Genomic DNA, 13,488 nt, shown 5'->3' on the forward strand with positions numbered 1-13,488 from the left:
AACTTCCCAGCGAACCTTCCGCTGTGTTTAGTTGAGTTTCTCTCCCAAAAAGAAAGATTAAACATGGTCAAACCTGCGGCTACGATCTATTTCCTTTTTATTGAATGCTTTCCTAATATACATCGGGTTACACCTGAATACGTAAAGCGTTGCGATGCAAAGTACACAGCACTGTCTCTTAGTTTTCACCAACCATGCCATCCAACTGTGTCGATTAATTTAAATATCAGGTCCAACTTTACATATAATCCATCTTAACAATTATTTTCTTTGCAAGCTTGTAATACCTGTTAATATAACAAAATAGAAAATCTAACTCGAGTGATGCGCAAACTAAACTACAAAAATTAACGAGAGTGAGAAATGCCATTTAAAGCCAAAAAAAGAACAGCTTGGAAGTTTTGTATAGTTAAATATCCATGCAGCTTCGTTGTACTAGTCTGTTGTTGTTTATATGTACCAAGCATACACATCAACGCAAGTGGTACCAGTGTTGTCATTTTCTGCACACTTTACCAAGTCCTGCCCATACCAGATCTGCAACTCTTGGCCACGTGACAAAAACAAGGGGTTTGAAAGATTGCGAAAGACCAGCTGTGGGGATTTGATGCCAATCCCTCCAAGACTGTAAAAGTGCGGCTTCTGGCAACTAGCATCACTATTACTCAATCCTTCCAAGTCTTTCGTCGGTGGCAAAAGGACTTCTTTGCTGGTGTTTGTAATTATTGTCATCAGCTTATTGGAATAACCTGACCACGTGCAGGTCCAATAGGAATCGCCATCTTTCGGGTTGCAGTGTATCGACCCATTTTTATGAACAAGCTTCATGGTATTGACATGGCCAGTCTTGGTGATGTAGAAAGCACCGTAAGTATCATTTCTGCCTCCAAAGCAAACAGGATCTGCGTTGACTTTCTGCCAGTTGTCTAAAAGTGAAAATACTACATCAACCTCTATTACCACAAGCGGACAGATATACCTTAGTTTTGCATTGTACAGGTATGAGTCGCGTTTTATTTGCTCATTCATTGCTATTTTATGCTTAAAAAAAAACTGAAAAGCAAGCACCACCATAACAGAGTTCTGCTAAAAACGTTTTATTTCAAACAGCAAATGTTATTATCATTCGATGTATTTTTTTTCATTTTCATTGGCCGAGAGCTAATCACGCGGCCTACGAATAACTGCTTACAAATAATGGCTTGCTCATGCGCAATACTGTCCAACAGTGAGGCCCTGTTAGGGGGGTCTGAATAATCTATAATCCTGGGTAACTTTTGGAAATAATCCGTTCCCCAATTTTGTAAAATAAAAAAATACCTCTAAAATAAAAATCTAACACAATCTATATTATAATTCCAAATTGCAAACTTATGTCACATGAATAGACTTACAATCAAGGACAAAACGTCTTGAGACAAATGTTACAAAGTCCTGCTAATTAAGTGTGGCTGACCAATGAAGCCATGTTTTTCGTTTAAAGCCCATTTTACTAACCCCACCCTTCCCCACGAGACAATGTTGAGATCCAATAGACATTTTATTACACAGGTTCACCATTGTAAGTGGGTGGGGTCGGGAAAGGGACACTTAGCGTTTCCGCTTACCGTGTTCTGTGGCGTGCCTAGGGAAACATCGTAAATGCAAATTTGTCCCAACCCTTTTGTAGTTGATTGTAGGTACTGTGTGTCAGTTATTCAAAGGGTTGCATTTTCGTACCCCTGATGAAACGTAGGGGGCTATGACCTTTCAACGCGTGTGTTCATGAAAGTGTTATGACCTATAATATACAGGCATCGCGGGCTCGGAATTTTGACCAAGAGACCTCACTGGAGATAAGCATGTGTCTTTCTTTTTATAGCTTTTATGACCTTTTAATACAATTTTATGTAAAAATAGTCGATGCGATAATGACCGATAATAATCCATAATTTTGAAATGCAACACAAATATTCCATTATCTTTCAATTTAGTGGCCAATAATCCGTAATCCTAAAACCCTAACAGGGCATCAACAATGTTTTGCTGCAAAAAATATTCTGCGCATCCGTAATTGAAACCACGCTCTTGTGTGAAAATGGCAGATCTCTTCCCTGAGTTATGTCAAACAGTGAGAATTAATAAAAAGCAGCAAAAGTTGCCCTCACTCGTGTCATCAAAAGACAAGTTGGCAACTGTTCTGAGGAAATTTTACGCTGAAGCCAGAAAAAAAAATCGTTGATTGTATGATAAAACAATGATTAAACTCCGTTATCGCAAAGTATCGTGGTTTACCAGTGTCTAGCAGATCAGTTATTTAACTCAGCCTTCGGCTTCGGTAAATAACTGATCTGCTCGCAACTGACAAATCACGATGCTTTGCTCAACAATCTCGTCCAATAATTGTTAAATATTTAGATCTGCCGACCAAATGGGCAGAAATACACTGTTTAAGGTTGGCGAACAAATAGGAACCTGTCTTCGGAAAAAGTACAGTAAACTATGACTGGTCAAACTTGAATAAATAGTGGGGCTAGGGCTTGGAATTATTCTCCTAAGATTTCCATTTTTCTCCCTCATATACCATATGTGACGACAGCTTGACATTTATAGGCAACTGAAGCTGTTTCTGCAAAATGACCTGTTGTGTGTATCGAGCAGATATAGGTAGCTTATCCCGAGTACAAAGCCATGTTAATTTCCTGCCAGCAGTCTCCTTGTGCATCTTTGGTTAGAAGATGATGGGTACCAAAGGCAAGCTCCAAGGCACTCCTTGAGAAAACGGGTCAAAACAATCGAGATTCAGGGTCGGTAAACGTTTGAAAAATGCCGTACCTTCACATTTAGCCAGGATTACCTGACCGCCATCTGAGTAAATCCAGTGCTCGTGTTTAGCCATTTCGTCTCCTTCACTTGCCATAATTTCACTACATGATTCGGCAGCAAGGTCTTTAATGGAGCCTAACGGTGCTGCACGATAAGAGAAGAAAACGATCAAAATCATTATCTTCAATAACAACAGGTTGGACTTAGCAAGTTGAAAAATTTCTTTACGGCGTACTGTGGAATTATAGTTATTGAACTATCCAGCACATATCAAAAAGATAGGTTTTTTAAACTAGATGTATAGGTACTTTTAAGTGCTTTTTAAAAATATACCGTGGTCTACAGCCAAAACGCCATAATTGCAACATTATTTGGCCATAGCTCGCGATCTACCCTTGAAAAACATAATTTTAAGGTGACTCGACCCAGTTATTTTTTGGTGGTACCACCCTACTTTGAAGCTCTCTGGTATCCCCACCTTTACTTTTATCATAAGTGTAACACATAGAATGGATAACATATAGATCAATCTACAATATAGCAAAAAAAAATTTGGCGATCGGAGTAAATGTCACGTGGTTATAGTGCCATGCCCCTTTGAGGTCTGAGTCGAAATTCTGCTGTTGCCGGCTTTTTTTTTTCGTAAAAATCTCTCGGCGACACAAAGTGCGCATTAGTGCCTTACGCTGAACAGAGTTTCAACAAAATCCCAAAGACCCAATTCGAGAAATTTAGCGCTTTCCAAATTTAGGTCATAATTCTGTAAAAATGATAAGCAAACTTTAAACGATTATATCTAATAAACTATGAGATTTATTCCTTTATTTTGGGGATCTTTATAACAGGTGGGCCCTTGCAAGTCAGCAGAAAGCTTTAGGGTCTTGTAAATGCGCCCGAATTCGAGCAAAGCAAACATATAGAAATTATAGTTTTATCTATTTGTTGACGCTTGTCAACGTTTCAGAGTCCTCCTCACAAAAAAAGCATTTTCTTAAAAATTCGTATTTTTTTTTTCCTTCAAAAATTTTCAGCGCTACAATTGATTAACTAACTACCCAGATTCTGAATTTCATGGTCATTGAAAAACTGTGACATTATCTTCTATAAGCCCAAACTTGAGTAAACATTGAAGATTTTCAGCGTTTTGGCTGAGATTGTGCTTTGAGAGTTTTCTATTCTTTCGAGTCTGTCATGATACAGCATTCTTGTTCAGCACGCGTGTAATGACCACGCTTGCCTGACTTCCGAATGCACTCATTGGACATTGAATGCGTGCTGAAAAAGAATGCTGTATCATGACAGACTCGAAACAATGGAAAACTCCCAAAGCACAAACTCAGCCAAAACGCTAAAAATCTTCAATGTTTACTCAAGTTCGGGTTTATAGAAGATAATGTCACAGTTTTTCAATGACCATGGAATTCAGAATCCGGGTAGTTAGTCAATCAATTGTGGCCCTGAAAAAATTTGTAGGAAAAAAAAACTACGAATTTTTAAGAAAATGCTTTTTTTGTGAGAAGGACTCTGAAACGTTGACAAGCGTCAACATATAGCTAAAACTATAATTTCTATATGTTTGCATCGGTTGAAATCGCGCACATTTACAAGGCCCTAAACCTTTTTCCTGATTTGCAAGGACCCACCTGTTATGAAGATCCCCAAAATAAAGGAATAAATCCCATTGTTTATTAGATATAATCGTGTAAAGTTTGCTTACCATTTTTACATAAATTATGACCTAAATTTGGAAAGCGCTAAATTTCTCGAATTGGGTTTTTGGGGTTTTGTTGAAACTTTGTTCAGCGCAAGGCACTAATGCACACTATGTGTAGCCGAGAGATTTTCACGATAAAAGGCCGGCAACAGCAGAATTTCCACTCAGACCTCAAAGGGGCGTGGCACTATAACCACGTGACATTTACTCCGATCGCCAAAATCTTTTTGCTATATTGTAGATTGATCTATGTGTTATCCATTCTGTGTGTTAACCTTACGATAAAAGCAAAGGTGGGGATACCAGAGAGCTTCAAAGTAGGGTGGTACCGCCAAAAAATAACTGGGTCGAGTCACCTTAAACATAAGATATTTTCAGCTCAGTAAATTGGAGCTAAACAAATCCTATTGTGATATTCTCGCGACAGAATAGTGGCTTATACTGCATACCGACTCTGGAGCTGATAATCTATAAAACTGTTGCTTGATGGAGACTACAGATTAATTATTAATCATCTCACGCCTTCCATAAGAGCACGGTGCCTTCATATACTTTCAAGGAATCACCTGCAAACCCATTGATAAGTTACTTGGAATCTAGAAAATTACCTCGGTCAAATGCACGCCTCATGTAGAATCTGTGCCTATCAGGCATGAAGTCTTCTGGTCTGGCTTCTTTTGTTCTGGAGTTCAGCTCGCAGATATTTCTACCAATGATGACGTTATAGCTCTGGCATCTTATCTCTTGCTCGCATCTGAGATAACACTCAGCCGGAATTCCAGCCTGAACCGTTTTAAACGTGTGGTCTTTAAGGAACATTCCATACACGGAGTATTCTTTTTCATGGCATTGGTCAGCGGCTACATCAGGAACAATCCCGGACATAAGCAACGAAAATGACAACCAAATTCGTGGATTTATCATCATCATCTTCATCATTTATTTGCCTTATTAATAAAAAGAAATTTATTCAATTTAGAAAGTGAGGGTTATGGTGAGGAGACCTCAAGAAACCGCCAGGCTTATCAGAGAGACCACCTGGACTGTCAGTAATAAATAGAAAATACAATGCTGCGTAAATGGTCAATTTCTGATTTTACAGATAAAAACTGCAACATTTTTTCATTAAAGGTGAAAAAAACTAGATGAAGAAGTTATTAATATTGGGAGAGAGTTCTAGATTTTGGTACCTTCAGTTGTCTGTAAATGTCAGCCCAAGAAAATATCATGCGAATACCATCAAAACATACAAATATTTCGTTGTATAAAAACTTCTATCTATTTTCCTAACTTGTAAAGTGTAATTAGAGATTAAGAGACTTAACCATGTTGTTATGAACTTCTATGAGACTTTTTTGTGCAGTCAAGTTCATTTCCGATTTTTATTCAGAGGCCAAGACAGAGTTGTGAGGACTGCTGTGATTAATCAATGAAAATGGTGGCTTAAGAGTGTTAGACTTTGAAACTTTAGTGAGATCTCTTCGATTATCATGGCTTAAGAGGTTGTATAGTGGTAAGGCCGCCGGTAGGGAGTGTTATTTGGAACATCTGTTAAAACCGTACGGGGGTGTCTTTCTTTTCCATCGTGATTATGATTCTAAAGATTATTATTTTTCTAACAGCTTTTATGCTGAGTTGACTCGTTTTTGGGAAGATTTTAGGAATGCTTTTTCTGAAAAGGATAGTAGGGTTCAATTATTTGGCACAATAAAGACGTTAGGATAGATGGACGATCTTTTTTTTACAAAATATATTTCTTTAAAATGTGATTTCAATTAGGTAACTTGGTTTATCTCAGAGTAATTTAGAGTCCCTAGATACTATTACAAAAGTTACGAGTTTAAAATGTAATTTTCTCCAGTGGGATAGTCTAAGGTCAGCTATTTCAGATTTCTTAAGGTATAAGGAAGATGATGTCAGCAATCTTCAGAAGTTGGGATTCTATCACAATAACACTTTCCTTGATGCATGTGAAGCTAGAAGCAAACATTACTATCTATTACTTGCTTACTTAATTAAAAGCTACCTTACCAAATAGTGCAAAGAGGTCACAGGATAAATTTTCCTTTCTCGAGAGGAATTATTTGAGATTTATCTTCTGCCAATTAATGTCTGTATGGAAACGTATCTGCGAGATTTTCAAGATAAGGTACTCAATTATATAATTTGCACGAATATTCTGCTAAAAAAAACTTGGAAAAGTGGATTCCGATGTCTGCTCCTTTTGCAACTTTTCAACAGAAGATTTAGAATACCTGTTATTTGTTTGCCCTTTATCAAAAGTGTTCTGGGATGATTTCAGGCTTTTTTGGTACGACGTTAGGAAAGAAGATATTACTTTATCTTTGAAAGATGTAATTGTGGGCGCTAGTGGAAATATTGAAATAATATTGATTGTTGAACTACTGTATTTTACTAGGAATTAAATGAGTGTTGAAGCCGAGCCAGACCTCTTTGGAACCGTCTTATGCGTCTTCATTTGAAAGCGAACATGTCTTTCTATCGTATTCGTCCAAAGTGGAGTTTAGAAAATATTTTTAAACTGGAGAATGTTGAAAACGCATCTTTTTCTGCGCGATATATGTAATTAGAAAATTAGAAAAACGTTTATGACTTTGAGAATTTTCAAATAAAAACGAAAGGCGAGTATTTGTCAGAAAAAGGTAGGCATTTATTATAATTTCATCGTAGACGATATGTGAATCGCCGTATGATGGCAATATCCTGGATATTATAGAAAACAATAGTGTTTGGAAACGATGTTGTGATTAAAGCATTTTATGCTCTATTTTGTATGGATAAGGTAATACTCCTACTTAATGCTGGATCACTTACTCTGACGTTCATATTAAAATAACATTCGCAGCTGCTTAAATTGTGTTCGTGCACTCAGCGATGGTCTATCACGTATAAATAATTTACATTTTTGGCAAATCTATCAGAATAAGCCGGCTTATCAAGTTGTACGTGTTTTGAAACCTTGGTAAAACACAATAAAAAATCCCTTCTACTGTTTTTTTTTTTTTTTATTATAATTCTCAGCAACTGTTGAGAGCATCCCTTTTTTCATGTTCATTCGCTTTTGGTCAGTCTGTTAGCTTGAACGTTTATCATCTAATGTTCAATTAAAGGTCCATACAACGAACGAAGTGGATAGCGACCAAACGTCTTGTGATTTCTTTTGTGAATTATGTTGAACTCATAGTTTAAGGAAAGAGAGTACAAGTCTTCCATCGCTTTTCGATAATAAACATCATAACAGTTGAACACACATCTTTCCTGAATCTACGAAAAAAGAAACAAGGTGTCTTCTCTAGAGTTTGGATAAAATTCTGTCACATTGTTTATTGACTACCAAACGCCCAACGCGCGTATGTAAATAGTACATATTTCTGACTTCTTAACAAAGGGAACTTAGGCAACGAGGCAACGACAGCGATGCAACACAATAGGATTTATTAGGAAAAACTGGCACTCCGGACAGTTTTAAACGAGTAAACAAAATCACAAAGTAACGCAAGTAAAATGAAGTTATATATTTTTTTTAGTGTCGTTCCCGTTGTCGTTGCCGTCGTCGCTACCTAAGTTCCTTGGCATGCCCAAAATTTCGAAATTTGAAGGAGAACGTGGGATCAAGACGATGAAATTTTGTTTCTCTTTCTGGACCTGAATGCCGTTGCTACTAATCATGTTCCTGTATAATTCGTTCAAGTTGTAAAAGTCGAACGGATTGGAATATTCGCAAAATAGATTACACAACATAATGAATATTCATTTCTAATGTTTTCGTTGGCGTTACGGTCGTGCTTTCGTTTCTTCCCTCTTTGCTCGACATCACGAAAAGTAACAGAAGTTTCGTAACAATTCTGATCCTACAAGAATAAAACCTCTCTTTCCAAATACGTTATGAATCCTATAACAGTTGTCATGTAAACGGGATGAAAACACTGTTTTCAAACAGGTTATGAATCTTTTAACAGTCCTTATACCTTCAAAATGAGAACATTCTCACTAAATAGACGATGACCCCTTTTATAGTTGTAAAGCTACAGAAATGAAAACATTCTTACCAAATACGTTAGAAGGCCCTTAACGTTTCAGGTTGTTGAAGGGTCTTGAGTTGTAGTGACAGAGAAATTATCATTAAATGCTGGAGATATTAAACACAACGGAACATATACAGTGAACAGAAAGTTATGCCTGCACCTGCACCGTGTTTTGACGTATAAAATGTTTTAAACATGGTATATTTGCAGTTCATCGGCGTCAAAGCCAACAGAGGCACTCTTATAGTTCCCCCAAGTCCGACTGTAAAGAGTTCTTCAATGTGTTTATTAATTAAAACTCGCTCACTTGTTTAGTAAAGTGACAAATAAGAAAAATTCCACGAAAGACTTTTAAAAGAAATTGAAGAGACTGACTTTTATGTAAGACGTGGCATGCATTTGTTCTCTTATTTTACCTCTCAGCTTATATTATCCCACGTCATAAATGACGGATCAGATAATTAACTCTGCAGTGTATGTTTAAATGCTACTGGACGTTACCCTATCAAGCAGTTATTTGTACTGAGCGGCACAATAGTTGTAACTTGATTTACGTTTTACAGATTCAGCTATGTGGCTTGTTCTGTTTGTGTCAATTTGACTTCCTTTGTTTTAATTTCACCAGCCCACATGCCTGCAATGATAAATGAACTGTCTTTCCTTAATTTTCTTAAATGAGTGTTGAAGCCGAGCCAGACCTCTTTGGAACCGTCTAATGCGTCTTCATTTGAAAGCAAACATGTTTTTCTATCGTATTCGTCCAAAGGGGATTTTAGATAGGAAGACGTTAATGACTTTGAGAATTTTAGGCATTTGCTATAGTTTCACTGAGACGATATGTCAATCTCCGTTGGATGGCATTATCCTGGATATTATAGAAAACAAAAGTGTTTGGAAATGATGTTGTGATTAAAACATTCTATGCTCTATTTTGTATGGATAAGGTGATACTATTACTTAATGCCGGATCACTTTCTCTGACGTTCATATTAAAATAACATTCGCAGCTGCTTAAATTGCGTTTGTGCACTCTGCGATGGTCTCTCATGTATAAATAATTTACAGTTTTGGCAAATCTACCAGAAGAAGCCGGCTTATTAAGTTGTACGTGTTTTGAAACCTTGGTAAAACACAATAAAAAATCCCTTCTACTGTTTTTTTATTTTTTTATTCTCAGCAACTGTTGAGAACATCCCTTTTTTTTTCAGGCTAATCCGCTTTTGGTCAATCTGTTAGCTTGAACGTTTATCATGTAATGTTCAGTTAAAGGTCCATACAACGAACGAAGTGGATAGCGACCAAACGTCTTGTGATTTCTTTTGTGAATTATTTTGAACTCATAGTTTAACGAAAGACAGTACAAGTCTTCCATCGCTTTACGATAATAAACATCATAACAGTTGAACACACATCTTTGCTGACTCTACAAAAAAAGAAACAAGGTTTTTTCTCTAGAGTTTGGATAAAATTCTCTCACATTGTTTATTGACTACCAAACGCCCAACGCACGTATGTAAATAGTACATATTTCTGACTTCCTAACAAAGGGAACTTAAGCAACGAGGACGGCGACGGCAACGACAGCGATGCAACACAATAGGATTTATTAGGAAAAACTAGCACTCCGGACAGTTTTAAACGAGTAATGATAATCACGAAATAACCCAAGTAAAATGAAGTCAGTTATATTTGTTTAGTGTCGTTACCTTTGTCGTTGCCGTCGTCGCCACCAAAGTTCCTTGCATGAAATGCCCAAAATTTCGAAATTTTTAGGAGAACGTGGGATCAAGGTGATTAATTTTTTTTCTCACTTTCTAGACTTGAATTACTTTGCTGCTGAATGTTCCTGTTTAATTCCTTCATATTTTGCAAGTTAAACGGTTTAAGAAAAAGTAGATCACATAAGGTGAATACTTATTTGAAAGAGACGTTTTCGTTGGCGTTACCGTCGTGCTTTCGTTTCTTCGACATCATTAAAAGTAACAAACATTTCGTAACAATTCTGATCATGATGCTACAAGAATATATAGATTACTTCATGGAAAGTGCGCGCATGAAAGTGTGCTTTCTTGTTGCTGAGTTTGCATTAGGTTAATGATTTACTGTGTTTATGGAAATGTTTAAGTGTCCTCCATGAAAGATTGCTCCGCTAAATACACTTGCTCCATGCGTGTAATAGTAACTGTTGGTTTATATATTGCAGTTACATTCATGTGGGCCTCCTCCTGATTGTTTTCAAGTTGACTTCTAATTTTTTAATACTTTTTATTGTTATCCGTCCTTCGATCATCACCTTCCCACAATATTTGAAGTGTTAAGAGCTACTGACTGTAATATCAAAAATCCCACGACAGATAGGAAATTTCAGATTTCATATTATTTCAGCTAAATGTCCCCTTTGGTGAACTATTTTCAAAAATCACAATTAAAAGTTCCACCGCTCTTTCGTTTTTCTAACAATTAGAAAAGTTGAATTTACGGCCGTACGCCCGATTCAGCACCCCGGAAAAATGGGAAAATCGTGCACCTTTCGTAGGCTCACACACAGCAACGAGAACTACTACCGTCTTTCTGTCTCTGCTGCAAGTAAATCTTTCTATTGTCTCTCGTTAAGTGTAAAAATGAAGTCGCAAGTCTGATTTTTAATGTGGTAATTCACTAGTTGAAAATAGCGACCTTCGAGGATCAGATTTCGAATTGAAATAGGGCCGATTTTAGAGGCCTATATCTGTCCTAGCATTTGTTTTCTGGAGCAAAACTTTAGGTGAAGTCTTACCTTAATCCTACCTTTTCACTCCCTCACAGCGGCTTTTTTGACCCACTAAAAGCTAAGCATCGAGAACTAAAAATTTGCAGGGTATTTTGACTAGTTCAATGGCTCGCTGTCACGATTACCACCCCGCAAATCACATAACTAAAACAATCCACTCATCAAAAGTTAACGTTTTTTTTTGTTCTCAACGACAAATCTCCAAGGCAGGTATTTAATATTTTAGGTCCTTTACAATACCACGTCATTATTTCAAATTTTGAAAGTAACAAGATGCCTATTCTAGCATTTACGCGTCAGATGCTGTGCCTTATTTATTTCCATTGTACGCTTCGCATATTTTAAAAGCTATCCTCCTTTGTGCATCTTTCGATTATTATCTCGTTTTACATGTATCAAATTCAGTTTTCTCCTAGAGGGGATATCCTCGTTATTTCTCTGTTGAACCGAAAAGGCTTTTTTAAAATAGGGGACTGTTAACAGTCTAGGGTCTTCCTGTAGGTCCACGAACCCAACTGTGAACGAAAAAGTACCCCTTTAACAAACATATAAAGAAAAAACTATCAATTTCTCCTTGTAATATCAAATATTAAACCTATTGTTTCGCGGCGTTGTGGTTGCCGTCATCGTCATCGTCATCGTTGCCTAGTTTCCTAAAAAAAAGTGCCACACCAATACTGAGTGAATAGCAGCCATTGTGTTGGCGAGCCCTATAATAAGTCATATAAACACATGGTTACCTTTCATTTGTTTTAAAGAAAAGAATAATTTTGTTTTATTTTGAGACTCATTTTATTTTAAGAAACTCGACAATATTACAATCTACGACTGCTCCGAATATTACAAAATACACTAAAGTGTTAGTATTACTACAATTTCAAGACGAATGGCTTTGTTATAATTCATGACAGTTATCACAAATCACGACAGTTGTTGTTAAAACTTCTGGACAGTTATTAAAATTCACTACATTATTACAATTCGCGGCCGTATACAATGGTTTAAAAAAATCAACGTATTCTCAGTGGTGAACAGAAGTTCTCCTGACGGTCACAATTTAAACAGTTGCGAAATCTCGTTCGAATCTCGTTCAACCCTGAATTTTTTCAGGCTTTCCTTTCCCAACTGCTTAAGTTGCGTACTAACTGCGAGGATCTTTCTTCTATTTGATCTTTCCTCCGCAGTTCAAATATATGTTTCATATATTTACATTCAATTTTTTTTAAAATGGGATTGGACGAGATACTGGTGGTAACTAGGACACGGACCTCCATGCAATACCTGCTGTTGCCTTGAGTAACTATGCCTGAAGATTTTTACCGCGGACTGCTTGGCCTGTCTGTTATATAACAGACCAAGGCAGGATGTCTTCAGGGCCATCACTTGAATATTCCAAAATTAAAACAGTTAGACAACCTGTGTACCGTTATCTCTAACTAAATGTGACCCTCTTTGGGAAAACGTCGCGCTTGATAAATCGTGTTCTCATCTCCCACTGTCCAGACGGAGTCGGTCGCCAGTTCAAATCACACCGAAGTAAGTCTTCAAATTGACTAAAACATTTTACTGCAGATCTAGACCCCTCACTTGTATTTCTTTTCTTTCGGGAGTAATATGGGGTGAAATGTTCGGTCACATATTGATATTACATTACGCAATGAAATAAATGTGATGGAATATTTTAAGCCTGGTGAATAAATGAAAATGATGTATTATTCAGTATATGACACAACCATACTCGGAAAAAGGAAATCCGAGTGCTCCTATCAGGAGTTAGCCTCCCACGCAGTCGTTTTTAGGGGACTCGTATTACCTCCTCCCCAGGAGGTAATACGAGTCACTGCGTGGAAGTCGAACCGTAAGACCTTACGATTGGAATGTCAATGTGTGGCATACGTGCAGTGAGATTACGCATATGCCACACATCCGCACTCGGATTTCCTTTTCCCGAGTATGCCTGTGTCATTCACTGAACAATACATCATTCTCTTTAATATGATTTTAGATTGTTGTAAGTTGACAAACGAAATTAAATACCGTAAAGAGATTAAAATGTTGATGATTTTAAGCTAGATTGTTGTAAGTTGACAAATAAAACTAAGTCCATTAAAGAGATTAAAATGTTGATGATTTTAAACCTAGCGTGAGAAACG

At 37.0% G+C, this 13,488-nt stretch overlaps 1 protein-coding gene across 1 annotated transcript; it reads right to left on the reverse strand.

Moving 5' to 3' along the window:
• Positions 1-398: 398 nt before the first annotated feature.
• LOC146481085 (uncharacterized) lies at positions 399-8,645 on the reverse strand. The gene is made up of 4 exons (XM_085108766.1): positions 8,590-8,645; positions 5,128-5,466; positions 2,815-2,949; positions 399-926 (listed from the first exon to the last, which is right to left on the reverse strand). The coding sequence occupies exons 2-4, from the start codon at positions 5,456-5,458 to the stop codon at positions 451-453; spliced, it is 942 nt and encodes a 313-aa protein (XP_084964892.1). The 5' UTR covers positions 5,459-5,466; positions 8,590-8,645; the 3' UTR covers positions 399-450.
• Positions 8,646-13,488: the final 4,843 nt, after the last annotated feature.

Source organism: Pavona decussata, unplaced genomic scaffold, assembly GCF_977016875.1.
Source record: "Pavona decussata unplaced genomic scaffold, jaPavDecu1.1 SCAFFOLD_51, whole genome shotgun sequence".
In the NCBI taxonomy this organism is placed as follows: Eukaryota; Metazoa; Cnidaria; class Anthozoa; order Scleractinia; family Agariciidae; genus Pavona; species Pavona decussata.

What these genes read in the sequence shown, in the direction of transcription:
- LOC146481085 (XM_085108766.1), bottom strand. Translation starts at nt 5,458, where the DNA reads ATGATGAAGATGATGATGATAAATCCACGAATTTGGTTGTCATTTTCG. An exon ending in GAGGCGTGCATTTGACCGAG is followed by an intron (nt 2,950 to 5,127) that starts GTAATTTTCTAG and finishes CTTATCGTGCAG; the next exon opens with CACCGTTAGGCTCCATTAAA. An exon ending in AATCCTGGCTAAATGTGAAG is followed by an intron (nt 927 to 2,814) that starts GTACGGCATTTT and finishes TTTCACTTTTAG; the next exon opens with ACAACTGGCAGAAAGTCAAC.